Below are 17,939 nucleotides of genomic sequence, written 5' to 3' on the forward strand. Positions count from 1 at the left end.
CTTCCTCCAGTCACCTGACCCAATCCCTCCCTTGCCGTCATGTTTTCAACCAAAGACCAAGAAATTAAATAAGGTAATTTTCAAAACCCTATACTTAACTTGAACATACTTAACTCATGAGATTTTGAGTTATGTCTTGGTTTGTGTTATCTGGTCCATGGCTCTGCCTCTGCTTCACTCGGCTATATTTGTTTCTCTGTTTTCAGTCCTACTTATTTTTCCTGTCTCATCTAATATTTTTTTTCTCTCTGTTTGCATTGCTAGAGATGATGTCGTCTTTGGATGGCTCACACAACCATCAACAGTCTGGTTAGTTCCTTTTGTGTTTTTGTTTGTTTTGATTTTGTGTCACAACATTTGTCTTACACTCCAAAAATGAAAAAAAAGTATGGTGTTTGAGGCAGTAATATTCTTAAATACCTTTCTCAGTGTCATTGATATTTTATGTGATCTGCTAATATGGATATAGATATAATTATGTGTGACCTATCAGGCACTGAGAATAGTTTGGATTCAGTTGCTGATGTGGACTGGTATATACTTGGTGAAGATCAACAAAATATTGGCCCTTATTCAGTTTCTGAGTTACGTGGTAAGTTTTGTACTTGACCCATTTTTTTAAGTCATTATCAGCATTCGAAGTATGGAATAATTGTTTTGAGCTATGTGCCAATGTATCACAGATTGCATTAGAAAAAAAAAATTAGAGATTTTTTTCTAATTGTTAGTGTGAGTTTTAAGAAGTTGTTTGGTTTGTGGAGTACTGCAAATTTACTGGTGATTTTCTCTCTCAAATTTCAGTTCCAGTAATCAATAGCATGGTTTCAGGACACTTGTTCCATCTGTAACATGTTCAATTGGTCTAATGAGCTATTGAACAGATTGCTTTTCTTATTTGCTTTGCCTGCACAGAGCATTTTTTAAATGGATACCTCTCCGTAACCTTGCATGGTCTGAGTGGAGAAGTCAGTGCAACCATTGTCCTCAATTCCTGAATTTTTTTTGTAATTTCTCATCAGGCCAATAATTTTTCTGCTGCAGGTTAAATTATCTACGGGTTGTGCTTTTTATGATTTATAAATAATTAGAACCTTTATCTCCTACTGAGGTTTTCACTTTTGATGTTTACAGTGTCCTCAGGAGGCGGTGTTGCTCTTTTGAACAGTATGGAGGGTGAAAAATCAAATGCAGGTTGATATGTATTTTATGTTTATTGCAAAACTACAGTTAGAAAAGATGAGAGAGAGTGTTAGGGAGAAAGTGGGAGAGAGAGAGAGGTTTTCAGTTGGTCAGTCTTCCGGTGAGGAGTGGACTGTTTTCGTTGACAATCTGAGTAAAAGGGTAACTAGGAAAACTCTTAAGGAAATTTTTCATCAACAGGGGAGTGTTGTTCGTGTCTACATCCCGAATAATTCCAACAAGCCGAATTATAGAAATTATACGTTTGCTTTCGTCCAGTTTGCAAAGGAGGATGGGTTGTTGAAGGCGATAGCAAATATTAATGGTATCTGGATTGATGGTAAGAAAATCTCAGTAGGAGTTGCTAAGTACCAGAAGAAGAGACTAAAGCAGGCTGTTAGAAGTAACGACAGTAAGGAAGTAGATAAGTGGAAAAAGGATACGTATCGGAGTAGAAGAGCTGGATCAGAGTCTTATAGCCGACTGAGAGATGAGAGATCTTACAAGGATGCGTTAGCATCTTTGGATGGAAGGAGAGAAGGTCCGGTGTCTAAAGTGATTTGGGAAGGCCATAAAGACAAGGAAGTAGGGGTGAGGAATTTGTGGGAAATGCATATTCCCCCAGACGAATATGATTGGGTGAAAAGATCAATAACTGGGATCATTAAATCCCATTTTGATCTAGGGACAGTAGTGAAGGGGTTGGCTAGTGAAGGGATCAAGGTCAAAGGAACTAAATGGGGTTATACCTGGAACTCTTGCATTATAACCTTTGGGTCGAAGGAAGAGTTCGAGGAGGCGTGGAAAAATAGAAGGGATGAAGTGTCACTTTGGTTCGACTGGCTTGATCCACTTATGAGTGTAGATGGAGTCCCGATGGCTTTCTGTTCAGTGGTGTTGTATGGAATCCCTTTACTATGTTGTAATGTATCTTTTTTGGAAAAGCTGGTCTCAAGGTGGGGGAAATTGGTGTGTATTCATGAGTCCACGATCAGAAGAGAGGATTTGGCGGTGGCAAGAGCTTTGTTGAGGGTGGCGAGTCCTTATGATATACAGGATTCTGTTACCTTGGGTGCATATGGGAGATCGTATAAGGTTAAGATTAGTGTGGGATCGGTCAGTTCTAAACAGGAAAGGTTTTTTGCAGAAATTCTTCAGGTGGCCGGAGATGGTGTGTCTAGAGTTGATTCTTCATCGGAAGAGAAAGAAGTCCGGAGTTCAAGTGGAGAAGGCAGCCCACAATTGCCAGCTGAGAATTCTAGGGACACAGTAGACAGATGGTTGGTAGGTGATGTCTGCACAACAGTGGCAGGCGGCAGTGGAAGTAAACATTTAATGTTGCAGGATGGAGAAAGTCAACCTAGTGGTGCTAAGGTGTCAGGTTTTTTCTGCAGAAGATTTGAATTTTAAAGAGGACTATAGGGGCCTTGGTCTAAGAAATGTCTCTATTAATGAATCTGAAGAAGCCCATTTAGAGGGCTCGAGTGAGTCTAATACAAATATCTACAGAATAGTACCTTTTGGGCCAGCTGTTAATTTATTAAAACTGGGATATGGTAACCGTTTGGAGTCTCGGGTGGAATTGGCAGTTCTCAACAGCAATCTGATTCGGATAAACTAAAGGTGCAGAATTGGGCTAATGTCTCGGCAGACTTAAATCCAAATTTGTTGCCTGCTGGGTCTTCACAATCTAATAGGGAGTATGATTCACCAGCTAATAATTTAATTCCAGTGGGGCATGTTGTTAAATTAAGTAGGGTGAAGGCTCAAGGAGAGTTTCAGCATACTGTTTTGGTAGACTCAAAACTGCAGAATTCGAATACTGATTTGTCAGGTTACAAACATATTTCGATTGAGGGTGGGTTCATTGATAGAGTACAGTCTCAATCTGAAGGGATTCCAAATAAGCCAAATAAGGATCTGTTAGAGGAAGTAGTAGTCTTGGAAAATGACGATTGTAGGGGGGTTGGAACTGAACTGATTAGGGAAAGAGGCAGATCGCTGTTCCAGCATAGAAGAACACTTTGTCCCAAAAGTTTGCCCATAGAGAGGAGGAGAATGGCCAGCTATAAAAGATATTATACCAGGTCGAGGTTGAGAATTAACTGGTTTGAGAATAAACACAAAGGTATTCCGGTTAGAAAGGATTTGCAGCCTCCTTCAATAAATATGGAAGGTGGAAGGGAAGAGATTTTTAATGGTGCAGCTGGTGATCAGAACCCTTATGTGGCACCAACTAATTGTAATAGTTCTTCGGAGGTCTTGGCAGTAGTTCCTTTCTCTGCTGTAGGGTCAGGAAGGGCTAAAAGAAGGGAGAGAAGAGTTTTAACAAGGGAAGCAGTTGATATGGTTAATTCTCCTTTTGTTTTTACTCCTCAGTTCTCGAAGGCGGTGGAGGAAGTGATGGTTACATGGGAAGTATGTAAAGTTCTAGGAATTTCATTCAAAGATGGGAAGAAGGCTTTTTTGGACAAAATTATCAACCTTGAAGAGGGTTCGGCTGAGAGTAGGGAACAGGGGAAGTCAGGGGTTTAGTCCCTATTTCTCTGTTGACTAGCTAAAAGGATTTGGTGTAGATCTTCTTGTTATGATAAATGTCAACATTATTTCTTGGAATGTAAGGGGTCTTGGAAAAAAGGAAAAGTCAAGAGTTGTAGCTAATTTGGTGAAGAAGAATAAGCCGAACTTGATTCTAATTCAAGAAACAAAACTAGAAACTGTTTCTTTGGCTCTTAGAAGAAGGATAGGGGGGAGATTCCTTAAAGGAGGGATTGTTGCGCCAGCAGTGGGATCTGTTGGTGGATTGATGATTATGTGGAATGAAAATGATTTTGAAGTCTCGAACAGCCATCTTAATGGCAGATTCATAGCAGTCTTTGGGAAGTTCAGAAATTCAAGTGAAGAGTGTGTGATTATCAATGTATACGGTCCATCAATTGAAGCAGAAAAGGAAGATTTTTTCAGGGAATTGTTGGAGTTTGTTTCGGCTCAAAATATGTTAGTGTGTATTGGGGGAGATTTTAATGTGTATCTTGATCCGATGAGAAGTTGGGAAAATCACAAAACTGGCATTCTATTGATTTATTTAGAAACTTCTTACAGCAATCACATTTAATTGATCTACCTTTGGTGGGAGGAAGGTATACTTGGTGCAATAATAGAGAAGACTCGACTTGGGAAAGACTAGACAGGTTCTTAATCTCTGGGACGTTTCTGTCATGTTTTCCAAATGTAGTGCAAAGGCTCTTGCCTAAATCACTATCTGATCATAATCCAGTCTCATTAGAGGACAAAGCTGTTAATTGGGGACCGAAACCATTCAGATTTTTTAATTATTTACTAGAGGAGGAAGGATTTGAGGAATTGGTTAAGTCTTCAATGGTTGTTATGAGGGGGAGAAATAATAGAAGGGGTATATTCAGTATCTTAAACGGAACTAAAAATTCAATCAGAAATTGGTCCAGCAGTAAATTTATTGGGATTCCTGAGTCGATTTTTGACTTAGAGAGGAATATTAATGAATTGGATCTTAAAGCTCAAGGTGGAATTCTTTCGAAGCAGGAGTGGGATCAGTTGAGGCTGTGTAGGACAAATCTATGGAGGTTGTATAGGACAGAAGAAAGCATCTGGTTTCAGAAGTCAAGGGCTAGATGGACCAAGGAGGGGGATAGGAACACAAGGTTTTTCATCTGTTTGCTCTGAACAGAAGCAAAAGAAATGAAATCTTAAGCTTGAAGATAAATGGGAGTGTGGTTTCAGATCCTCAACAATTAAAGGTACATATTTCAGAATTTTTCAAGGCAGCCTATAATTCCAATTCAACACTGGAAACGGAGGATTTACTACTGGATTTTGCTAAGCTATCAGGGGATCAGTCTAAGAAGCTTGAAGAGCACTTCTTAGAACAGGAAATTTGGCAAGCTATAGTTTCATCAGACAGCTCTAAAGCTCCAGGACCAGATGGTTTCACCATGGGTTTCTTTAAAAACTGCTGGCCGATTTTAAAGGAGCACGTGTTGAAATTTTTTGAAGATTTCTATTTTGGAAGGAAATGGGAGCATGGTATAAACCATGCTTTTATCACACTTATTCCGAAGAAGCTTAATCCGGACAGTGTAGAGGAATTTAGACCAATCAGCCTTGTAGGCAGCTTATACAAGATCCTTTCTAAAGTTCTATCGAAGAGACTGAGTTGTTGTGTTGGTGATATTATTAGTCACTCTCAGTTTGCTTTTATACCGGGGAGACAGTTGCTGGATTGTGCTTTTATAGCAAACGAAGGGATTGATTACTGGAGGAGAAAGGGTTAAAAGGGTTGCCTTCAAAGTAGATTTTCGTAGGGCTTATGATTCCGTGGAATGGCCAATTTTAATCAGAGTAATGTCAGAGATGGGTTTTGGTAAGAGATGGTTGTCGTGGATACTCAGTGTATTTCAACAGCTTCAATCTCGGTTCTCGTAAACGGGTCTCCATCGGAAGAGTTCCCCATGGCCAAAGGACTTAGGCAAGGGTGCAGTTTATCTCCGCTACTGTTTAACATTGTAGGTGAGCTGCTTAATTTGATGATATCTAAAGCAGTGGATAGGGGTCTGTTTCAAGGCTTTGTTATTGGGGAATCTGAAAATTCTGTTCGATTGTCACATCTACAATTTGCAGATGACTTGATCATCTTCTGTCAAGCATCTCTCTCCCAGATTAAAAATGTCAAGAGAGTATTGAGGATTTTTAGTGTTATGACAGGGTTGCATCTTAATCTAGCTAAGAGTAAGCTATTTGGTATTAATGTGGAAGAGGAAGTTTTATCAGAATGGGCATCTTCGGTGGGATGTTCTATTGATTCCCTTCCAACAGATTACTTGGGACTTCCTCTAGGTGCTAAGAAAAACTCATAAGCCTTATGGGATCCAGTTTTCAAGAATTTTAGTTCCAAACTAGCCGGCTGGAAAGCTAATTGTCTCTCATTGGCGGGCAGGACAGTTTTATTAAAGTCGGTGTTAACATCCCTACCAATATTCTTCTTATCTCTTTTTAGAATGCCTTGTAAAATTGGTAAGAAGCTTAATTCTTTAATAGCCAGTTTCCTATGGGGGGATAATGAGGACAAAAGGAAGATACACTGGGTTAATTGGAAATCAGTCTGCAAGCCTCTAAATTCTGGTGGCCTTGGTGTTCTTGATGTGAACCTATCTAATCGGGCTCTTTTGGGAAAATGGGTGTGGAAGTTCGCCAATGAAAAAAATACTTTGTGGAAAAGTGTGTTATGTTGCAGGCACAAAGTAAGTAGTAATTCCATGTCTATTTGCAAGGTTTTTTCACCCAAATCTTCTTGGATTTGGAGAGGGATTGCCAACAATTTCCTGAAGAATGACTCGGGGGGGGGGGAACGTATCAGATCAAACTCCAAGTTGAAACTGGGAAATGGAAAGTCTATTGCATTTTGGACGGATCCATGGGCTGATGAGTCTCCTTTAAAAAATCTTTTCCCTAGAATGTATGCGTTGTCAACAAATAAATGGGGTATGGTCGCTGAGTTTGGAAGTTCAGATTCGAACGGTTGGGTGTGGAACATCGATACCAGAAGGAATTTGTGTGACTGGGAGTTGGATCAGTGGCTGGATTTAATGACAAAACTGAAGGACTTTAAACTGACTGATTCAGTTGAAGACTTTCTTTCTTGGTCTGCAAGCGGGGATGGACTGTTTTCAGTGAAATCTTGTAGAAAGGAACTCGGCAAGGTGTCTGGGGGGTCTGATTTATGGGTAAAAGGGGTGTGGCAGGGTTTATCTCCTCCTCGTGTTGAAGTCTTCCTGTGGCAGCTAGCTCATCAGAAAGTGGCAGTGAGAGAGGAGTTGGTGAAAAGAGGTTTGCAGCTAGGGGATGAAATTCTATGTCCGTTTTGTAAAAAACAGGTGGAATCAGTTCAGTATTTATTTATTTCGTGTGATGTTGTTTGGGAACTTTGGAACAAGATAGCAAGCTTTGGGATATAGCCTTAGTCCTTCCAAAGGATCCACCTTCTTTGCTATGTTCTTGGGGTGAGCTGAGGGGGAAATCGTTGATTTGGAAATTTATCCCGGGAGTAGTATTTTGGTCGATTTGGAAAGCTAGGAATGCAATGGTGTTCGAAGGTTCCCCCTTGGATAGGATGTCTCTGTTTTTTATTGCTAGATTCAGGTTATCTAAATGGTTTCTAGCCAAGTATCCTAAGTTTCCTATTCAGGAGGATGTGCTGATTGGTGATCCATCTCTTGCAGATGGTATTAAAGCTCTCAACATTAAAAATTTTCAGGTTTCTCGCTGGATTCCACCCCCTATGGATTTTTTGAAGATGAATGTCGATGGAGCTGTTAGACTAGATGGCTCAAATGGAGGTATAGGAGGTATTTTGAGAGACTGGAATAGCAACTCCCTTCTGACTTTTTTAGAAAATGTAGGTCAGGGTCCCCCGCCGGTTGCTGAGTTAAAGGCTATTAAGAGAGGCATTGAAATCTATATGTCTTCTTGTTGGGTTAAGGTTGGAAGGTTGATTGTGGAAAGTGACTGTAAGTCGGCGGTGGAATGGGTCCATACCCCAGCTTTGGCCCCTGTTTTTATCCTCCCATTAGTTAAAGAGATTTCATCTTTTATCTCGGACAGGGTGCACTCAATTAGACTGATTCCAAGGGTGTGTAATGGGGAGGCTGATCAGGTTAGCAAAGATGGGAATTGGTTGATGTTTAGTCGTTTCCAGTGCGTTGTATCGTTTGAGTTTAGGTTTTTGGTTGTCTGTTGAGTAGCTTAGTCTGTTGTGTTTTTTCAGTATGGTGTTTATGTTAAATCTTATGTAATTTCGGAGGAGTAATAAAGTTTCTAAGGCACTCTTTTCCTCCTTCTTTAATCAAGAAGGAGGTTTTTAAAGAGGCCTGTCATTCTTATAAAAAAAAAATGTTTATTGCAAAACTGACACCATCTTAAGAGGGCTTCTGACCCTATAATGTGCTGTGCAGTGCCTTCCAATGATGCAGAGGCTGAGGCAGAACGCTTGAAAAATGGATCTGTTTCTAGAAGTATTGGTGATGGCTTCTGTTCTGATGACCAAGATAGGCCTCTAACACCACCAGAAGGTGAAGAAGGATTCACTGACGATGATGGAACCAGGTACAAGTGGGATAAAAGTCTGCGAGCATGGGTTCCTCAGGTTGGTGCCTCATTCATTTTGATAAGGTGAATTTTAAACATGGTTAAACTTGGATTTTCTTTAATTGATTTATAACATTTGTCTCTATGTTTATTATTTTTTAATACTAATTGATTCATTTAACATATTTATTTCATTTAAATAAAAATTTAAAATTTCATTACTGAAAACAAATTATGACTTTATTTCTGAAAGTAATAAGTACCACATTTGTTCTACAAAAAGTGTTTGATATGATTACTGTTTAAATACTTGGATTTTCATTATTATTATTATATGTAGATAAGTTGGTCTTAGTTAGTGTGCAAGGGAGTGATTATTGAGGATATTGTCTTAATTAGTGTGCAGGGGAGTGATATTATGCACACAATCAACACCACATATTGGCTAAATTCTTAGTATCATTATTTCAGTTGAAAATTCCATCTTTATACGCTCAAAAATTTAGTTTTTAATTGTGTGATTACTGCTAATGACTAATAGGATGACACATCAACAAAAAATGGGGACTATGGAGTAGAAGAGATGACATTCTTGAAAGAAGATGACGTTTTTCCAACAATTGCTGCTGCTTCTTCTGCTGCTGCTGATGCCTCTGGTAGAGACGATGTTAATGGAAATGGTGAGCTAACGGAAGTAAGCTGTGATACCATGGGAAAACTGTTGGAAAAACCGGTTGATAAGAAGGTGACCTTTCTTAATTTGGAGTTTTTTTTTTTTTTAAAACTGTTCCTAGTTACAATTCTTTATCACATGCTGTTCCCAAGTAGCATTACAGTCATAATCCTCAATCTTTTTGTACCATTTTTATCATATTAATGTCCTTTTGGTGCAATGTTGTGTGTCCTTTTCTAAAACTAAGAAATTGCTAGGTGGAGTTCTCTTGATGCATTAGCTACAAGTGACCCATTTCTATTAGTAGTATTGTAATACAAATAAAAGAATTATATTGAATATAAAGTATAGATATTATGTTAATTGAAGTGAGATACCAATTGTTTATACATATGCTATGAGGTAAGTTCGCTATATTCCTTACTATTTAAACCACTTTTGCAGGAAGCTAATAAACCTCCCGATTCATGGTTTGAATTGAAAGTAAATACACATGTCTATGTGACTGGACTGCCTGATGATGTTACTGCAGAAGAAGTAATCTTCACTTGAGGACCTAAATGTCTTCACTTCTTTCTTTTCCACTTTTCTCTTAGATAGTATCTAATTTTAGAAACATGTGGCAGTTGGTTGAGGTGTTCTCCAAGTGCGGAATAATCAAAGAGGTAAACACCTGCTATGTACGTTTTACTTTTATGATTTTATTTGTGAATGGTTTAACGATTGAAGTCCTCTCGTTTATTTTTTGCCTTCAATTCAAATAGATAGTTTTCCCTCTTTCCACTACAAAGATAAACATATCTTCCGAAAGTCAGTTAACTATCTAAATATATTTTGGTGTAGTGCCGCATCTTGACTTTAGGAGTTTTGGGCGACATTTTTACCTGCATATTGATTGAGTAGATCAGTATGATATGATGATCTACAACATTGTTCAAAGTGCTTAATGGTTGTTATTTTAGTGTACTAAATTTTTTTTGATAAGAATTGAAGGCCTCGTTAAAAACCTCCTTCTTAATTAATGGAGCTTGAAAGAAAGCTCCTTAATCATTGGAAGGAGGAAAAGAGTGCCTTAGAGTTTCATTCAACAATTTAATTACATAATATACAACCAGGACAACACCCCTAACTAAAGCAAAAAACCACACAGAGCTCTTAAATAGCGACAAACAACAACACTAACTTAGACTTGACCTCCTAAACTAGGTCCCCATCAACTGATGGTGAGTCCTGATTGTCAAATCGGCGAAATTAATACAAAGTAAGAACCTATACAACCCAAAGATCAGACAGAAAATAAACAACGAAAGGCCATCTATACTTAAACAATTCCCTGCTTAGCTAGCCTATCAGCCTCCAAATTACAGCTCCTAGGAATCCATTTAAGAGCACAACCCTTATCAAAAATTGCAGCCCCAATTTCCTCCACTAGATCACTGAAAAAGACCGGGACAGAATGCAGTTTTAAAATCCAATCCACTGCATTTATGCAATTACTCTCTATAAATAGCCTTCCCTTATTAGCCCAATCAGATGAATAGAAAAAAACAATTCCTTCCTTAATAGCTTTCAATTCTGCCAAAGTAGAAAGACTAGGCCCTACTGCAGAAGAGAAAGAGGCTAAGGGACAGCTGTTAGAATCTCTCAAAATACCCCCAATCCCACCTTGCATACCGTCTCCATTGATTGCCCCATCCACATTAAATTTAAACGCACCCGTCGGTGGAGGAGTCCAGCCAATAATCTTTTTGTAGTAGAAGGACGATGAACAACATCAGCCGCGTAGGATCCCCTACTAATAAGTCAGTCTGAATCTGAACAGTAGGGTGCTTAGCTAAATACCATTTAGCCAACCTGAATCTAATTATAAAAAACAGACCGGAGCTGTCAAGTTTCCCATTTTCGAACACAACTAGATTCCTTGCGTTCCAGATTGACCATAAAACAACAGCCGGGATAAACTTCCAAATGGTAGAATTCTGCCTTAGGTTCGGCCAAGAACAGAGAAGAGAAGAAGGATCTTGCGGTAGAACAGAAGAGATTTCCCAAAGCCTTAGAAATTTATTCCAGATGTCCCTAGCAACAGAACATAAGAGGAACAAGTGTTCTATTGTTTCATCATGGGAATGGCATAAGGGACAAAGCACATCCACCATAGGGATCCCTCTTTTTACTAGTTCCACTCTCACTGCTAACTTGCGATGACAAAGCTGCCACAAGAAGGTTTGAACTTTGGGAGGGGCCAACCCCGCCCAAACCCACTTATTCCATTCAAAACTCCCATCATTCCTGCCAAATAACGTCAATCTACAAGACTTGACCGAGAACATGCCACCCTCCTTTCCCGACCAACCCAGAAAATCATCCACCGAATTAGAAAGCTTAATGGAGTCAATCAACGACATTAAAACGATCCACTGGTCCAACTCCCAATCACATAGGTTTCTTCTAAGTTGGATATTCTAGACCCAAACGTTATTTACAAACTCACCAAACTCAGAAACCTTCCCCCCTTTATTGGTTGACAAAGCAAAAATTCTGGGGAATTGAATTTTTAGAGACAGATTCGTCGCCCAAACATCATTCCAGAAAGCTATCGACCTACCATTCCCCACCTGAATCTTTGAATAATCTCTCAAACAGTTTCCAATCGTATCATTTTTCGCATAGCTATTTTGTATACCTCTCCAAATCCAGGAATCTAAAGGAGAAGAAGCACTTGATATAGAAAGGGACAGGTTACTAATATTGTTTCTGCACCAAATCAACCTTTTCCAAAGACTATTCTTTTCATTAGCAAATTTCCAAACCCATTTCCCAAGCAGTACTCTATTAATCAAACTTAAATCAAGAATTCCCAAACCACCCTCTTCGAGAGGTTGACATACCGATTTCCAGTTCACCTAGTGAATTCGTTTCTTAATATGATCATCTCCCCAAAGGAAATTAGCCATCAAAGAATTCAACTTCTTGGTCACTTTGAAAGGCATTTTGAAAATAGAAATGAAAAAAATGGGCAAGGAGGATAGCACAGATTTAACCAAAACGAGTCTTCCGCCAACGACAAAGAGTTAGCTTTCCAACCTGCTAGTTTCCTATTAAAATTCTGGATTACAGGTTCCCGCATGCCCTCAGAATTATTCCTTGTACCAATCGGCAAACCAAGGTAGGTCATGGGAAAAGATCCCACACCACAGCCCGCTTTCTTAGCCCACTCCTTTATCGTGTCAATATCCATATTAACGCCAAACAAAGTGCTCTTAGACAAGTTTAGATGCAACCCGACATAACACCAAACACCCTCAAAACTCTCCTAATATTTAAAATCTGCATTGGAGAATCTCTGCAGAAAAGTATCAAGTCATCTGCAAACTGCAGATGTGTTAAATGGAATGAATTGTCAACCCTACCAATGCTAAACCCTTGAAAAAGATAAGATGTGAAGGAAGATGAAAAAATATTAAAAGAAATTTGTCTAAAAATTAGTCGTCAGAGGATAAGAACTGGCTAAAATATCAGTCTTACCACACTTTTTAATTATTAGACTTTGTTTATACATTGTTGAAACAGCTGCAGCTTTCTCTTTGTACGCAATTTATTCTCTTTGCAAAAAAGGGGACGACAATAAGTAAACATTGTTAATCCATGCATTATATCCTGACCTTACATACTTTTGACTTATATCTATTGCATGTTGATTCTAGATAAGAAAGATGTTTAAATTGGCCAAAGTGTTCATCAGATTTTCTTTTTATATACTTATCCCAACTTGAAGTTCTTAGTAACATAAAGTGTGAAGGGGAAAAATGACTGAAAATTAGTCATGTTGTCTAGCTTAATTACCTTTTAATTATACAAAGTAGTGACGGCATGTGTGGAAGTGTTATATCCCATATGAAGTTTATATGTTTTGCAACTATAGTTGTTAAGTGGTGTTATAGCATATTGGTCAAGTATTGGGTTTGTTGTGGTTTTATATTGAAGTAGTTCCCATTATATTACCTATTGATTGTAGGTTCAATGCTACAACATTGTATTAGAGTCCAGATCTAGTTATGTTCTTCCTGCCTAATTTCATGTGAGGTTGAAGAAGCCTAGTGAGGTTATCTATGTGGATGCCTTGTGAACAACACACGAGGGAAGTGTACTAGTGGTGTTATTCCATATTGTTAAGTATTTTCTATGTTCATTTATTAAAGTTGGGCCCTCCGCATATTACCAATTGGTTTTAGGTTGGATGCTTTAACAATAGTAAATCTCAGGCCTTCCCTAAAGTGCATAGAGTTGATTTGGTGGTGTATTATTAATTCATCTTAGTTTTCAGGTTCAACTATACAAAAATTTCATTTTAGGATCTTGTTTCACAGAAAGCAAATTTCATAAAATGGATTACATTTTCAGGAAACCAAATTCTAGAAATCATTTTACGGTGTTTGGTTGATGCATGTAAACCATTTTCCCATAATTGGTAAATTTTTTAAAAATTATTTATTATAAATATCAAGTATAATAAATAATATTATTTATTAGAATTCAACTTCTTGGTCACTTTGAAAGGCATTTTGAAAATAGAAATGAAAAAAATGGGCAAGGAGGATAGCACAGATTTAACCAAAACGAGTCTTCCGCCAACGACAAAGAGTTAGCTTTCCAACCTGCTAGTTTCCTATTAAAATTCTGGATTACAGGTTCCCGCATGCCCTCAGAATTCTTCCTTGTACCAATCGGCAAACCAAGGTAGGTCATGGGAAAAGATCCCACACCACAGCCCGCTTTCTTAGCCCACTCCTTTATCGTGTCAATATCCATATTAACGCCAAACAAAGTGCTCTTAGACAAGTTTAGATGCAACCCGACATAACACCAAACACCCTCAAAACTCTCCTAATATTTAAAATCTGCATTGGAGAATCTCTGCAGAAAAGTATCAAGTCATCTGCAAACTGCAGATGTGTTAAATGGAATGAATTGTCAACCCTACCAATGCTAAACCCTTGAAAAAGATAAGATGTGAAGGAAGATGAAAAAATATTAAAAGAAATTTGTCTAAAAATTAGTCGTCAGAGGATAAGAACTGGCTAAAATATCAGTCTTACCACACTTTTTAATTATTAGACTTTGTTTATACATTGTTGAAACAGCTGCAGCTTTCTCTTTGTACGCAATTTATTCTCTTTGCAAAAAAGGGGACGACAATAAGTAAACATTGTTAATCCATGCATTATATCCTGACCTTACATACTTTTGACTTATATCTATTGCATGTTGATTCTAGATAAGAAAGATGTTTAAATTGGCCAAAGTGTTCATCAGATTTTCTTTTTATACTTATCCCAACTTGAAGTTCTTAGTAACATAAAGTGTGAAGGGGAAAAATGACTGAAAATTAGTCATGTTGTCTAGCTTAATTACCTTTTAATTATACAAAGTAGTGACGGCATGTGTGGAAGTGTTATATCCCATATGAAGTTTATATGTTTTGCAACTATAGTTGTTAAGTGGTGTTATAGCATATTGGTCAAGTATTGGGTTTGTTGTGGTTTTATATTGAAGTTAGTTCCCATTATATTACCTATTGATTGTAGGTTCAATGCTACAACATTGTATTAGAGTCCAGATCTAGTTATGTTCTTCCTGCCTAATTTCATGTGAGGTTGAAGAAGCCTAGTGAGGTTATCTATGTGGATGCCTTGTGAACAACACACGAGGGAAGTGTACTAGTGGTGTTATTCCATATTTGTTAAGTATTTTCTATGTTCATTTATTAAAGTTGGGCCCTCCGCATATTACCAATTGGTTTTAGGTTGGATGCTTTAACAATAGTAAATCTCAGGCCTTCCCTAAAGTGCATAGAGTTGATTTGGTGGTGTATTATTTAATTCATCTTAGTTTTCAGGTTCAACTATACAAAAATTTCATTTTAGGATCTTGTTTCACAGAAAGCAAATTTCATAAAATGGATTACATTTTCAGGAAACCAAATTCTAGAAATCATTTTACGGTGTTTGGTTGATGCATGTAAACCATTTTCCCATAATTGGTAAATTTTTTAAAAATTATTTATTATAAATATCAAGTATAATAAATAATATTATTTATTAGAATTCAACTTCTTGGTCACTTTGAAAGGCATTTTGAAAATAGAAATGAAAAAAATGGGCAAGGAGGATAGCACAGATTTAACCAAAACGAGTCTTCCGCCAACGACAAAGAGTTAGCTTTCCAACCTGCTAGTTTCCTATTAAAATTCTGGATTACAGGTTCCCGCATGCCCTCAGAATTCTTCCTTGTACCAATCGGCAAACCAAGGTAGGTCATGGGAAAAGATCCCACACCACAGCCCGCTTTCTTAGCCCACTCCTTTATCGTGTCAATATCCATATTAACGCCAAACAAAGTGCTCTTAGACAAGTTTAGATGCAACCCGACATAACACCAAACACCCTCAAAACTCTCCTAATATTTAAAATCTGCATTGGAGAATCTCTGCAGAAAAGTATCAAGTCATCTGCAAACTGCAGATGTGTTAAATGGAATGAATTGTCAACCCTACCAATGCTAAACCCTTGAAAAAGATAAGATGTGAAGGAAGATGAAAAAATATTAAAAGAAATTTGTCTAAAAATTAGTCGTCAGAGGATAAGAACTGGCTAAAATATCAGTCTACCACACTTTTTAATTATTAGACTTGTTTATACATTGTTGAAACAGCTGCAGCTTCTCTTTGTACACAATTTATTCTCTTTGCAAAAAAGGGGACGACAATAAGTAAACATTGTTAATCCATGCATTATATCCTGACCTTACATACTTTTGACTTATATCTATTGCATGTTGATTCTAGATAAGAAAGATGTTTAAATTGGCCATAAGTGTTCATCAGATTTTCTTTTTATATACTTATCCCAACTTGAAGTTCTTAGTAACATAAAGTGTGAAGGGGAAAAATGACTGAAAATTAGTCATGTTGTCTAGCTTAATTACCTTTTAATTATACAAAGTAGTGACGGCATGTGTGGAAGTGTTATATCCCATATGAAGTTTATATGTTTTGCAACAATAGTTGTTAATTGGTGTTATAGCATATTGGTCAAGTATTGGGTTTGTTGTGGTTTTATATTGAAGTTAGTTCCCATTATATTACCTATTGATTGTAGGTTCAATGCTACAACATTGTATTAGAGTCCAGATCTAGTTATGTTCTTCCTGCCTAATTTCATGTGAGGTTGAAGAAGCCTAGTGAGGTTATCTATGTGGATGCCTTGTGAACAACACACGAGGGAAGTGTACTAGTGGTGTTATTCCATATTTGTTAAGTATTTTCTATGTTCATTTATTAAAGTTGGGCCCTCCGCATATTACCAATTGGTTTTAGGTTGGATGCTTTAACAATAGTAAATCTCAGGCCTTCCCTAAAGTGCATAGAGTTGATTTGGTGGTGTATTATTTAATTCATCTTAGTTTTCAGGTTCAACTATACAAAAATTTCATTTTAGGATCTTGTTTCACAGAAAGCAAATTTCATAAAATGGATTACATTTTCAGGAAACCAAATTCTAGAAATCATTTTACGGTGTTTAGTTGATGCATGTAAACCATTTTCCCATAATTGGTAAATTTTTTAAAAATTATTTATTATAAATATCAAGTATAATAAATAATATTATTTATTAGAAAATAATTAATATTATTATTTTTGAAATAAAATTTTAATATTATTATCAATATTATTATTAAAATTTTATTTCTAAAATTTATAAATAAAAATATTAATTATTTTCTAATACTAAAATATTATTAAATAAGAATATTATACTATTATTTATATTAATTACTTATTAAATTAAGAATATTATTATAATATAAAAAATTATAATATTAAAATGATACTAAAAATATATTTTTATATTATTAAAGTTATTAATAATATATTGTAATAATTAATATTTTCATTAAAATGGTACTATAATAGTATATTAATATTAAATGAATAAAATAATATTATTTTGAGTATTTATGTTTTAAAGTGAAAATTTCGGAAAACAACTTACGGAAAATCAATCCGTAAGTCATTTTCCAGAAAATGCAAAGGAAATTCTGTTGACCAGGAAAATTAATTACGTTGACCATCTGTTTTCCACCAACTAAACACTAGAAAATGAGGAAAACGTTTTCCGAAAAACCAATTACAGGGAATCAAACAGACTCTTACCGTTGAGCACATTTTCTATGTCCTATACATGTGAATAGCTTGATAGGTTCCTACCAATGTTTGCATGTGAGATCTTGTTGGCTTGTGGTTTTGTTCTATCACTAGATGTTTGAACATTATATTTCTTTTGCGAAAAGGTTCAAAGAAAATCAGACTTTCATGACCATTTTTGTTCATATCTGAATGAGTAATTTTGTATTGCTTGATCTCTGTTTAGGGACAATACCCCGGTTACTGATTTGGGTACATTGTGCAAAACTCTCTCACAAGTCCGTGATAAATACTAATTATAGTTTTTCTCTACTTGTTTACCACTGCTTTGGGTAGGTAAACTGTCGGAGCTTAATCTCAAATTCACCTAAAAATAAAATGGCAATTGTTTCCTCGGATAACTGGTATTTTCGGTCGCACACATTCTTGAGTCTGTATGAGAAATTCTATAGGACCCTGAAACGAAAAGACCTCGTGTGAAGATCTATGTTGACAAGGAGACAAGAAGGAAAAAGGGGATGCTCTTATTACATATCTAAAAGTAGTTTCCTTCTTCATATTGTGCTTATGATGTATAGAATTAATTTTTTTTTGCTAACTTTAAAGCTTTATTGCATCTGTTCCAGGAGCCCTCTGTTGCTTTAGCTGTTCAAATTTTGGATGGAACACCTTTACATCCTGATGGAAAGACCCCTATGTCTGTCAGCCAAGCTAAATTTGAGCAAAAGGTACAATGATTCGTGCTGTTGCATTCACTTTGGTTAG

General features: G+C 36.8%; 2 protein-coding genes across 2 annotated transcripts in view; both read left to right on the forward strand.

Moving 5' to 3' along the window:
• The window catches only part of LOC120116805 (HIV Tat-specific factor 1 homolog), an 18,123-nt gene continuing 184 nt past the window's right edge, over window positions 1-17,939 (forward strand). The window contains exons 1-11 of the mRNA XM_039137223.1: window positions 1-73; window positions 265-309; window positions 470-592; window positions 913-1,041; window positions 1,132-1,191; window positions 8,166-8,356; window positions 8,840-9,043; window positions 9,416-9,508; window positions 9,598-9,636; window positions 17,627-17,715; window positions 17,801-17,902. Coding sequence (XP_038993154.1) covers window positions 1,167-1,191; window positions 8,166-8,356; window positions 8,840-9,043; window positions 9,416-9,508; window positions 9,598-9,636; window positions 17,627-17,713 — 639 coding nt within the window. The 5' untranslated portion in view covers window positions 1-73; window positions 265-309; window positions 470-592; window positions 913-1,041; window positions 1,132-1,166 and the 3' untranslated portion in view covers window positions 17,714-17,715; window positions 17,801-17,902. The remainder of the gene's footprint in view (window positions 74-264; window positions 310-469; window positions 593-912; window positions 1,042-1,131; window positions 1,192-8,165; window positions 8,357-8,839; window positions 9,044-9,415; window positions 9,509-9,597; window positions 9,637-17,626; window positions 17,716-17,800; window positions 17,903-17,939) is intronic.
• LOC120116806 (HIV Tat-specific factor 1-like) overlaps window positions 17,805-17,939 on the forward strand; it is a 10,798-nt gene continuing 10,663 nt past the window's right edge. Inside the window, exon 1 of the mRNA XM_039137224.1 lies at window positions 17,805-17,901. Coding sequence (XP_038993155.1) covers window positions 17,870-17,901 — 32 coding nt within the window. The 5' untranslated portion in view covers window positions 17,805-17,869. The remainder of the gene's footprint in view (window positions 17,902-17,939) is intronic.

This window comes from Hibiscus syriacus, unplaced genomic scaffold, assembly GCF_006381635.1.
Source record: "Hibiscus syriacus cultivar Baekdansim isolate YM2019G1 unplaced genomic scaffold, ASM638163v2 tig00110303_pilon, whole genome shotgun sequence".
NCBI classification, from domain to species: Eukaryota; Viridiplantae; Streptophyta; class Magnoliopsida; order Malvales; family Malvaceae; genus Hibiscus; species Hibiscus syriacus.